Source organism: Aythya marila, assembly GCF_965140915.1.
Source record: "Aythya marila genome assembly, chromosome: 1".
Taxonomy (NCBI): Eukaryota; Metazoa; Chordata; class Aves; order Anseriformes; family Anatidae; genus Aythya; species Aythya marila.
Window position 1 is genome coordinate 55254171 of NC_139042.1, and position 12943 is coordinate 55267113.

The 12943-nt window shown below is 37.0% G+C and overlaps 1 protein-coding gene across 5 annotated transcripts in view; it reads right to left on the reverse strand.

The window, feature by feature from the left end:
• Positions 1 to 7828: 7828 nt before the first annotated feature.
• Positions 7829 to 12943, reverse strand: part of DOCK9 (dedicator of cytokinesis 9) — a 126306-nt gene continuing 121191 nt past the window's right edge. For all 5 annotated transcript variants that reach the window (XM_082767091.1, XM_082767095.1, XM_082767096.1 and 2 more), the window contains 3 exons: positions 11935 to 12035; positions 11637 to 11775; positions 7829 to 9122 (listed from right to left, as the gene is read on the reverse strand). In XM_082767091.1, the coding sequence (XP_082623217.1) occupies positions 9000 to 9122; positions 11637 to 11775; positions 11935 to 12035 (363 nt within the window). In that variant the 3' untranslated portion in view covers positions 7829 to 8999. The remainder of the gene's footprint in view (positions 9123 to 11636; positions 11776 to 11934; positions 12036 to 12943) is intronic.

Genomic DNA, 12943 nt, shown 5'->3' on the forward strand with positions numbered 1-12943 from the left:
TTCTGAAGAAAAAAATGACCAGCAAAAGCTTTTGGCTTCTTGCAAAGGCTTCTGAGTAAAATACTTTCAATACGAAGATAAGGTTAAAGTATAACAATGCATAAACAACATAAAATTACATAATATATTTACACGCAATGTTTCATAAACTGAAACTGCAGCATGTAAATAACCCAGTCCTGCATATCAGCACCATACGTTGCTGGGTTACTCACTGCCTCCCACAAGATAATGATTTTTTACAAGAAACAGGAGGCATTCTTCTGAGAGGAACTAGAAAGAGAAGCAGGAAACCAGAAGGCACATATACACACAGACAAATTACAAATCAAGTCCTGCCACTCTGAATTCACTTGTTGTCTAGTGGCGGAAGACATTAGACCAGAAAGTAGCAAAAACAGGTCACCGTGCCCCATTAAATCAAGTGTAAACAAATATAACCGTGGAAGCTGTACATAATGTTTATTGTTGGTACAGATGCCCCATTTTGAGAATTGTGATTATCCAGTGCTAAAAAACACATTTGAAGATGTAACTGAAGCTTTGGGAGACTTTGGAAGTTATTCAAACATCTGCAGCCAGCTATATGAAAAAGGAAATTGTTCAAAGATAATACACTGTCCCTCAAAAGGTTGTAACTCACCTCGTACACGGGTTGATCAAAACTTGTTTTTCACTGCTCTTTTCATTGTTGACTTCACAGAGTTTGTCATTGCCTCTCTACCACAAATTTTTTACAAATAAGAGTTGCAGAATGAGCTGGTGTAATTCTTGTGATCTCACACACAGGCTACATAAAAATATTTTAACAGGTTTCAAATTGCTAAAGCCATACAATAGATACACTACATACAAGAGGTATTTTCTATAATGGAAACAATCTACCTCGTGATGCAAAACCAATGCAAAACAACATTGCCCACCCCAAAATTTTTCAACGATTTTTGTTGAAAAGCAAAGAAAAAGCTGGGAAAAGGCATACAAGCAGAATAAATTGTTCTGGTTTTTATTTGTTTGGAAACTGCCGTGGAACAGATTAGCCTGCCCCGTAGTGCTTTCTTACATAAACAAGCAATTATATCTGGTCGTGAGCAAAGCTCTTTAAAACACTCCGAGCTAGCTATTGACAAAAGCTCTAAAAATAAGTAGCCTTAAAATGGAAAGGATAGTTGTTATGGAAAGGCTCTGAGACACCCGAGCACATCAATTACAGGCTCTTCCAGCGAACAAACGTAGCATAAGCTACACAGATCACTTGGAGTGGTTGAGGATCGTTTTGTGTGTGTCAGAAGTAAATTCAGACTAAGCCCTCCAAAGCTGCAGTCGCCTCAGATGAAGCAAGTACTCACACAGAGCCCGCTTTTCTCTGACAATACTAGAATTAAGCTTGCTTATTTACAAGTAAAATTTATGAGTTTAACTTGGATGCTGTTATTGGAAAGCAGCCCTTTGTCAATACCAATTTCTAGTACATCCTTACCTTAATTTTTACAAATGTAATTCTGATCAGAAATGCTTTCTTTTCCAAGTCCCGCCACTGTTACTGTAGCACCTGGCTTCTTTTGCTTAAGGAAAGAAGAGAGTCTGTCCCACCAAACAGAAACGTGTAGCTGCATCCTCACCTTGAGAGACAGGAATATCAGTGCCATAATGCTGGGTATATAGAGCAGGCCTGTACTTAGTGACCTCCTTTCTGACAAAATCAGGTTGCCTGTTTATTCTTGTTTTCCTATGTTACAACTTCTCCAATACTTATTGGCATGTCCTAATGAGAGGCATCCATGGATACGTTCATCCTCCTGTAGAAAGAGCCCAATCTTACTCTCTTTTTGAGAATGCTTTCTGAAAGTGGATCAGAAAACATGGCCAAAGGACAAGGTATCATCCCCTTCCACTTATATTTAGTTCCTGGAGACAGTTTGCTGTTCCTGTTTGTTTTGCATGCTCCTTCATGCAAGCTAAATCTAAAGTAGCTTCCTTTTCTCTCTGTTATCAGGTAACACGAACTCCTCATAAAGCCTCTTGGCTATAGCTCTTCTGTATTTTTTTAGCGTTCAGACTGAACTTTCCTTTATGGTTCACTTGGTAACAGCTGACGCTGAGTACATAACCGAGACTTGAAATACACAAAGCGGTAACCCCGGAGCCCTGCAAAGCCTTCCAGGGAAGGTGTCTTGCACTCAGCTCATGCCACAGGTTTTTCATAGGGCAAACATTGCTTAATACAGGAAAAAAAAAATCGAGTATATTCAGAAAATTTGTACAGAGACACACACTGCTCTGCCAGAGCTCCTGAATGACAGCCACCTTGTTACACGATGTCACTAACAGAGGGCAAATCTCTGGAGCAGGTTCTAGCAAACCCTAGCTGCAACATGATGACCCTGGTAAGCAAGGACTGAAAAGAGATTTAGGACAGCATTGTAGTACATATGCACAGGTATGTTTGAAATGTTTGTGTCTGGCTCGCCTTAAACGTGATGAGCTGAACCATGTCATGGTGACAGAGGTCAAGATGTTCTGTCCAGCACTGACTGTGACTATTTTCTGAGCCTGAGTGCTTCTGACATGCACCGTCGAAGAGGAGCTGAATATAGCAAAGACTTTGGCTACATGGCTTACCTGCAGGGAAGACAACTATGTTTTGACCAGAAAAAGGCCACGAGACCTGAAGAAAACGGAGAACTGCAAAAGAGGAGTGCTCAGAGACTGGACCTTGCAGGTGGACTGGTGAGGAGAAGGCCCTTAAGGTTTTATCTAAGGGAAGCCAAGGTGGAGATGGGCAGAACCGAGTATCAAGAAGTATCTCAACACAGTGGCTGAAAACTAATCAGCACATGAGCAAGGTTGAAAGGTCAGCCCTGGCAGAAGGGATACACTGCACCTGACTTAGCTTTTTTCCTTCTCATGACCGAACATGTATTTCTAACTTCTGCTGTTACGCAACGCACAAGTCGCACATTATGAAACTATTGCCACATGCTGCTAGCAGGCACGGCTGCATTTCGTATCGGGATGAAATCGGAGTCTGTTCATGTCTTAGTTTATGCATAGTGTTTAAATAGCTAAGCATATAGTCAGGATGATGTGTATTAATGCCTAAATTGAAAGGAATCAAAATTAGCTAAAATACACACACACAAAAAAAAAACAGATTAAGGAAAGGGGGTTGAAACAGAGGTTGGTCTGAAATGCTTTATATCTGATATTTAACTGTTTGAGCAGTAACTCCAATGTAATTTTATCATATGTAAGTGACTTGCACTTCTGTAAAAGAAAAAAAAAAAAGCCCCACAGAAAAACTCATGAGCTCCAGGAGGACAATGGCTAAATAAATGACTCTTACATTTAAAGAGCACAACAACAAAGTATATGGAGAATATTTTCATATGCTTAGTGATTTAAATAAAGTCATTTTTGCGATAGCCCTCGTCAAATATCTGCAACTTGAGCTGTCAGCCAAGGAACAGGAAAGTTAAGTTAGTGGAAGAAGGTTGAGCTTGTAGCTATTCCCAGTGCACCATAAAATGACTAAAGGAAACTATAACAGTTTAAAATGACAAATTAGAACAGAAGACACTTGTATATGAAACTGGATTTGGGAATTTCAGGTTCTAAGAATTTCAACCCAGCACCTTGTTTCTTTTCACAAGATTAGTCAAAATCCAAATTTCATGCTGCGTGCACCAAGTGGTTTACTGTCGTGTAGAAATTGATATATACCATCCAAAATTGAGCTGAAAGTAACTTTCCTGCTGTGACCTGAAAGGTGAAGACAGACAAAAGGAACCAGCATCACAGGCGCTTCTTCCTTTACAAGCATTTAGAGTAATCTTTTCAAGCACAAGAAATGTTAGCGTATAATTGCTTGTCAACTGCTTCACTAGCGCTTGCAGTGCAAGCCTCTGCCGTGACTAATAACTGGCTGAACATCTGGTGGCTGAACACAAGCCTTCTGGTAATAACAACGCTCTGTCCTGAATAAAGACCCAGTCAACACCACGGCCACTTCCTAAAATTGTTGTTAAAACTGTTAGAGACTGCATGCATCTGTTTTTCCGGAATGTTGTTAACTAGCTCAATTTCATAGCTATTATAATAGCAACCACCATCAGCTAAAGAACCACCAGTGATTTCACCCTACTCTTCAAAGTTTAACTTCAGCTAAATTTAGACCTAAAAGATACCATTTAAGCTGAGTGAATGCCCGAGCTAGGTAGCTGACTAAGGAAGCAATAAAGTAAATAACATCTCCTTACTGTAAATAACATCTGACAGAAGACATCGAGATCTTTGGAACTGAGCACCATCAGTAGCATTCAATGCAGTGGTTGAAGGAGGAATAAATCTTTATCTGTTTTTCTAATCTGAACTTGCTTGGCTTCAGTATCCACCCTCCTTAGCCAGACTGAAAAAGCCTCACACCATCCCCTGTAGATGATGTTTTCATATTGGTTTCACAAATGGTGTGTGGCAGGTAAGCCCACCCTAATACACTCTGTTTATATCCACTTGGTGCATCAGCCCTCTTCGCCTCAGAATTACATGAAGAGTTTGCTTATGGCAATCTGCATGTTTGGAACAACCTTTAAATCCTTTCACAGCAGCGGTCTCTGAAAACATTTGCCAGACTGCACTTCAACACCTGGACACCCATAGATTATAAAGGCCCACTGATATCAGGCCCTCAGGCGGTGCTGTAGGGAGCTGTAGCAGAACCAGGGAGGTTGACATTTCCGTGCATATTTCATTGAAACCAACACAGGAGCAGGAGAGGTAGCAAGGGTTGAAGGAACAGCATGTATTGATAACCAAGGACATGATTAAGAGCAATCAGGCTGGTAAACACTGTGGAATGTGCTGCCTGCATCAAGAGCAGAAGGCCTGGGCTCCGATAGCGCTACGGCTTGGTGATTTGTCAGCAGAAGGCCGCAGATAACAGGAGGATGGCAGGGAGGTTACAGCCCACCCCCTGTGCCAGTCAGCTTCCTGCTGCCCCAGCAGGAGGAAAGGCTGTGGCCATAAAGATAGGCAAATGAGGAAACACGGGCACCAGCGAGCAGCCTCCCCTCGGCTTTATGTGGGGTGAGGTAAGCAGGATGAAGGTGGAAGATCACGCTGTAATAGCTGAAGGGGATAAGCACCTGACTGGAGAAGGTTTTCACTGCCAAGGAAGGACCCGGATGACTCGGCAGTCGCTCAGCAGTCAGCATTTTTAGTCTTCTGCGGGGCTTCTCAGCCAGCCTGGCGCAGCTCAGGAGGACACGGGCTTGAGACCAGGACCGGGTGAAATCTGCAAGAGTAACCCTGCGTGACCAAAATTAGTTTTCTTCAAAATAAACACCACCTTCCCTTTCTTTGGGGTCTGGAATTTGCTCAACACAACATGAGCAAAATTCTTCACTTTCCATACACCACGACCTGCTTTAAAGGAACATTAGCAGGCCAGAATCTTTTGGCCGACTCTTACTACACTTGGGTTCAATTTTTAGGCCTGTAGATACTGAATATGATGAAAATAATATATAATATAATATAATGAAAATAAAATTCCTTTTGTATTACAAGGGAACTACATTTCATCATCTTCATGTGATTTTATTTTTTATTTTGTTACTGTTTCTAAAGATAAAATTGAAGCTTTTTGAGCATGTCTCCACACTAAATAATCCGACCTTTAACCATCTGCCTAGGAATGAGACCACATCATCACTAGCCAGTATTTCAGCCAAACGCCTTGGTATCTTCAGCTGTGCAAGATAGATTTTTCTAACAAACACCCTACGTTCCTCAGCAATTTTCTGTACTTTAATTTGTATTTCTGCTTTCCACTTAAATATATATATTTTAAATGCTAATCTTTTATCACTACTGTCAAGTTCATCCAGTCATTTAAAAAAATTATTTGCATAAATTTATTTAATTTAGTCTTTTTTTTTTTTTTTTTTTTTGAGAGAAGCATAAATTTAATTTTAGGGTAATCACTGCCAGTTGGTAACATATTGTCAAGTCCTGATCATAGGTTTCTAGACATGCACCAAAACCCAGTAATTATTTAATTACATGTATAATAAACTATAATCCAAAATGGATGTGTTTAACGATATAATGGTTTTCTAAAAGCCGCTGAATAGGTGTATTATACCATTGGCTGTACGACACTTCAAGCAAGCCTCTCAAAACGAAAGATCTTCTCCCCTCTCCGCCCCCTTGCAGTGTGCATAGCAAGTTATTGATCCAGTTCTGAGCTTTAACAATAGATTTTTGCCAACATGTTGCTATGTCGTGCTTTATCAGCCAGCACATCGCTTCATTTCTTTTCCCGTTCCTATGGTTTTGAGTCACTGGTGTCCCCAAAACAGATACTGCATTTTAGTGTAGGTTGTTACCTCCCCTATTTTGTCTTTCTTGAGCAAATAAGTGGGTTTTAAAACAAACACAAAACCAAGCAAACAAACAACAACAAAAACAAGTTACACCATCACTCTAGGCACATTTAAATAGATTATTTCAAGGCTTTATTATGTATTTTTTACAGTCTACTAGTATGCTGTGATGAGAAGATCGTCTGTTTCAAATCAGCTCACAGAACAAGGTTCCATCACTGGTGACAAAAGTTTTAAGCAATCTGAAGGAAAAAACAAACAAACAAACAAACAAAAACAAACATCCCTCTACAGCTAATGGATGAAGAGAAATTTTCTTTTTTGTCACAGGTGAAGCAGTTATGTTGGCAGCTCTTCCACTTTAATAGACAAATGATAAAAGGCGTTTGTCCCCTTATGTACCTTGTTATTATTATGTTTAAGGTGGCTTCTAAAGCTTCGCTAAATCAAAGATGGCTCTGCACTTGTCTCTCACTAAGCAATGTTCAGAGATTCCCGAGAGTTGTGGGATGAGCAAAACAAACTGAACAGTTTTGCTTAACTAAGGTCATTTCCTTGCAGTTATCTGTCTGTCCTTGAGAACTTCTTATCTAGTCCATTTACAACTCATGCAATTGAAAAAAATGACCTGTCACTTGATAGCCCTGTCAGAAGTTTCAGCTCCCTCAGTAGATGTAGTGCTCAGCACATTGACTAGTGCAAAAGGATGCAGCCAATTTCTGTTCAGATTTCTTCTGGGCTTCAAATTCCATTTTTTCAAACACTAGATGTGTTTGATGACTTGATGACAAGATGACTTGAACATACTTACTCAGCAGTTATCAGCATCTGCTCGTACAACGATAGATAACTTCCAGACTGAGAAGCATCTTTTTTTCCCCCCCTCACACGCTTGAAAAGCATCTGACCACTCGCTTTCATTAATTTGAAAATTACGTTGGTGTAAAGCTGGTTAAATCTTACACTAATTCTTAAAATATTAAATGGAAATTAAACATAACTGGACAAAACAGAATTATCCAGTGCCAGGATGAACTGTTTGGAAAAGTCTTTCATGTTGAATGCTAACATAAGAATTTCATGCTATTCTAGAGAAAATGACAGTAAACCTTAAATCACCTGGGAAAAAAAAAATCCTATTGTCACCTGATGAAGAGTTTTGAAGACTTCTTAATATTAACTGTAACAGTGAGTAACAACCTTTAGTTACAACATATTACTTGGGTCAAACACAATGGATTCAAAACTCATGTCTTAACTAACAGCCTACAATCCCTCTGTTCTCAAAAAATATGAAAAACACACTAATTCTTCTTCATCTAATCTCATACTTAAGCTGCAAAAAAAAAACCAACATTTTTTTTTTTTTTTTTTAGATCAAGCTTTCATCCTTTCCCAGTCTCAGGGACAAATCTAAAATAAAAACCAGAGCACACAGTGAGAAAAGTAACTACTTTTTTCCTTTTAATATAGATGTAGTACAGAATGTTTAATTACAGCAGGACAGTGCTTCCAGTTAAATAAAATTAAAAACCTTTATTTTCCCCAAATATAAAATTACTAAATTAATGTCTTAAAAGAATAAGAATATGGAAAAAGCTTTAAATTATACCACCATTTACCACAGTAACCATGATCACCAATTACATACTTCATTGCTTTGGCAAAAAAGTTTTTTTTTTCTTTTAATAAATGCATATAAACCTAACATAGCAAAGACTGTATACATCTTTATATTGCACTTATTTATATACAGGAATAAATGGACTGTAAAGTCTGCATATAGTTGGAATGAGCAAATTTTCACAATAAACTGAAAGCATGATAAGAGCTGGTATGAATATTAAAAAATGTTTAGAAATGTAATACATTTATGTACAGACTGCATGGACTGTATTAACAAACAATATGTACATAACAGTTTACTATACTATTGATATTTTAGAATAACTCCGTGTTCATTAATACAGACCTTTGGTTGTATTTAGTTGTTTAGTAAGATCCAAGCTCACGTACTTCCAAAATGCAACAAGGTATAAAATAAAGCACAACAATTTGCCAAATGGTACAAAAACTACTATTGTCAGTTCCATTAAACCCAAAAAACTAGTGTCTCTGTCTAGTCCCAAAATAGTTCTTGTACTTGAAATCAATCTCTATGTGCCATACACAAAAAGAACACCTGAATGTTACATATCTGCAAAATTACATCCCACAACACTTTTTGTAATGTGCAATTCGTTTTAATAATACTTCCTAACGAAAAAGAGAAATTTACTTCAACATTATAATTTCCCAATACGCACATCTGTGATGACACTGTGAATATTTTAAATGTTACCAGCAAGATTAAAAAATATATGTGCGCCTCCTTTACTTACTCTAAAAAACTATTACCAGTAATTGCTATTTGCTTATCACTGTCTACCTTGATATCTAAGTGTGCTCAGACTTTCATACAAATTATGCAGTTTGTACGTGCCCAACATTTAGCTTCAAAATCATCCTGAGTTTGCACACAATGAAGCAAATCCACATACTTAAAAAACAAAAACAAAAAACAAAAAAAAGCCCCCAACCCCCCAAAACCAAACACCGTACTTTACAAAACAATCATGCAACTGAAGACGAACTGGGCATCCCATGAACTGTTGTGCTTGTTGGAGTTCCACTTATGGCGTTGAAAATGTGTATCGAATTGGGCATAACGTTGGCCTTTTCTTCAACTGGAGTAATCTGAAAATGGAAAACGTGCATTTACCAAAGTGTTCCAAAAGGACGTGAGCATTTATAAAACAGCTATAAAAACACAGCTTTTGATAGTCACCAAAAAATCTTCATTCTTAACAGCCTAATATTTACTGACGCCACATTTAGAAATAACAATTGTGTGCTGTATCTCATATTTCTAGGCATGTGGCTTTGGCACTAAGACAGCTTTTCTATCACCATCAGTACAACTAGATTCTGTTCTTTCAAAATACTACAAATTTTGTGCTCATTATACATGAGACAGCATTTTCTGAGTTAATGACTACAGACTTGCAAGAGATTAGTCAAAGTACTCCTCTCAGCTGTATGACACAATCACAGACTGGTTGAGTTGGAACCCCCCTTGACCAACTTCCCTGGCTCAAGCAGGGACAGCTAAGAGCACCTTCTCACCTATAGAAAGAATAAGAGGAGAAAGAGCAAACTTGTTCTGACTAAGGTATGCTTTTTATGATGAAAATAAAGATCCATCCTTGGCTAAAAGAAATTATATAAAGATTAGACAAACTGAGAGCAAAAGTAAAGAAAATTAATTACCATCCCATCTGATCGTATTTGCAAGCAGCAGAGGGAAAAAAAGAAAAGTCCATTAAGATTTTCTACATTTTCATAACAACATTTTTGCAATTGTTTAAACACCACACAATTATAAGAGAGCTAATATTTTTTTTTCTTCCAATAACAGAGCAAAACATGAGATTTTTTTTCCTTTCTCTCCAAATACACTATATTTTTTATAGATTATGACATTTTTATAGATTTCAGCGAAGGCCTTCATGATTCTATGACTTCAAGGTGTGATGAATCTTTTTTTTTTTTTAATCATTTTTTACATAGCATGTTTTAATTATTTACAACTAATTACATTTGTATAAACAAACACAGTAGAAGACCAGTAGTACATATTACTACAGTGATGTACTTTCATATTCTATTCACACTGTCTTACAGTGTCAGTTGTTTGCCCCTTGTCTCTGCTTACTCTTAGCCAATCTGATTTACTCCTAAGGTTTCAGGCATTAAATGCTTTTTCTTACCCTCAGTCTTTGGAAACTCACACATGAGAATTTTTTAAACATACACAGCTTGCACTGAGTTCAAATTTATTTTCTTATTTTTACTTCTTGTGTTCAAAGCATCATTATATACTTTTACATTTTCCTTTTTGGGTAAAAAAAATATCTTCTTAGAAAAGCATATGGATAACCTGCTACATAGGTTAGCTTTTTCAGCAAGTATTTCTTGGATCATAATAAACTAATTTGGAGATGTCAAAAAATAGTAAGTGGGTAAAGTTGTTCTATGTCTTAAGGATGTAAACCTGAGAAATGCTGGAAGATTAATAGATCATTTAAATGTCAAATGGACTGAATGCCTCAGGTAGGTCTTGATTTTTCACATCTCAGAGTAAAGCCTATTTTATTTGTAAAGATGAAGGAAACGGAGCTCCTCTTTGCACCAGCTATTTATCCAGATAGGCATGCACTGGTTCCTAAGTCTAAGGAAAGATGCTGTTATGGCCAAACATTTAAGGAAATCTCATAGAAATATGTATTAGTAAGGTAAAATATTTAAGAAAACACAGGTATTTCTTGTGGGCCAGAAATACAAGTCTTGAGGGTAAGCCACTCTGTGGCTCTAGGAAATGATTATACAAATAACAGTGCATTAAAGGAACAGAACCTGAAGTGATGAGTGTGATGAATAAAAACTTAAAGGCAGTAGGCATTAACCATGAATCTTTGACCTTTCCCATACTCCTAGAGATAATATCCTTGCCTCTGAAGTCAGGAGGCATTTCTACCACAGATTCTAAATGCAAGGTCCTTAATCTCATTTTTCCTTTTCTCATATCTCCAGCTTGTCTGTAGTTGGTTCCATCAAGAAAATGTGTAGAAATACCTCTTGCAAGATGGCTTAACTCTTTCTTGCAAAAGTAAATGCTTACATCTTAGAAATAGATGAGGATAGAATAGAATAGAATAGAATAGAATAGAATAGAATAGAATAGAATAGAATAGAATAGAATAGAATAGAATAGAATAGAATAGAATAGAATAGAATAGAAAGGGTTAAGCTTGCAGATGAAATTACCCTACAGTTATCAGGAAGTATAGATTAAAATGAACTTTCCAGATCACTGAATGAAGATACCTGTAGATGCATTAAGTATAAGTGACACATGTATTTGTGTCATTAAATTTGTTTTTATCTTTACTGTAATCTTACTCTCCTATGAAAAACAGGCTAGTGCCAACAAGATTAATTTTCTTAATCCTGAAGATCAAGAAAGCACCTGAAGAAAATTCACACACAGAAAAGAGAGAAGTTCCAAAATTCCATGGTATGCTTAAACTCCAATAGAAATAAAACCAACGCAATCTTCTGATGTAAAGCATAATGTACACTTTTCCTACTGGGTTCACATTATAGCTATGTTCTCAATAGTGGTATATATAAATTAATTTCAGGACATACTTGTTCATGCATTATTTCAGAAAGCTCTTTCGCCATTTCTCTGTAGTTGGCCTTCATTTCTTCCTGATATTCCAACTGATCTTCCTTTATAAGTCGCTCATTTATACCAAGAGCATGCCCACAAGCTTCAACAAATTGCCTGATTTAGATAAAATAAGAAAGATCTCAAGAAGGAATACAAAATCCAAAAGAATAATTAAAAATGCTAGACTAAACTTTAAAAGTATTAAAAAAAAATCTTTCACTGAATTCTTATATCATTTATTTATTAAAAAAAAACACAAACAACAAACAGTACCTAAAAACTTCCTTTAGGAGCTTCACTTTATTATCTGGATATCTTTTGGTGTTTGTGTCATCTAAGAAAGCTCTTGCATATGCTAGTGGACCAGCATTAACCTAAGAAAGAATAAGAATTACAAAATGAAGTCAGCTCTCTGATATACTGTCTTAGCAATAACAGATGCCACAGGTGAATGCCTGATTTAAATTTCTTAGGAGAACACACTGATTTCACATAAATAAATAAATAAATGCCCTCCCTTTCCCCCTGCACATAAAAACCAAACACGTCCTTATTCCATAAGGTGGGAAATAAGCTAAATCTACTACAGCTTATTTATTGAAATGCACTGGTCTGCTTATCCACAGAAAACAAGCTAAAAACTCTGCAATTCTAAATTAGTAAAAACGTAATTGTGCTATTATGGCAGCTACCTAAGAAGGGGATTGAGCGATGTCTGACTCATCCCTATATCATTTTATGGTAACAATAAGAGCCCCTCCCTTGACAACTACCTGATTCTGAAACTTTTTTTTTAAATTCATTTATTTTTTTTCCCTTTTTTTTCCAACATGGAAACAGTTCATTTGAGATGACTGTGTTTGCTGCTCCTTTGTTTTGAATCAGTTAAAAACAACAGAGCAGCACTTTTAACACTGCATGCTTAAGATCCTTATCATATTGATTTGTATTTGCTACAGTATACACTGTGTGTACCATGGTTTGGTGGGTCTGATGGTTTCTTTCTACTATATTCAGTTCTTGTGTGCCTTAAGCAAAACAAAATATTGCACATTTAGATTTTCTCCTATTATCTTCTTCCTGTATTTTGTCCTCCCCCTTCACCTCCTTAGCTGCATTATCAAAATACAAAACAACAATGACCCTGTTGAACCTAATGTGAGCAGGCCTACGCCTAGGTGAAATATGTTAATTTATGCTTGGCTGGGAAGTCACTACTTTCTTCTAGTTTCAGACCACCATAGTTTCGAAAGGTGTCATCTTAGTCCTTTCACATAACTGT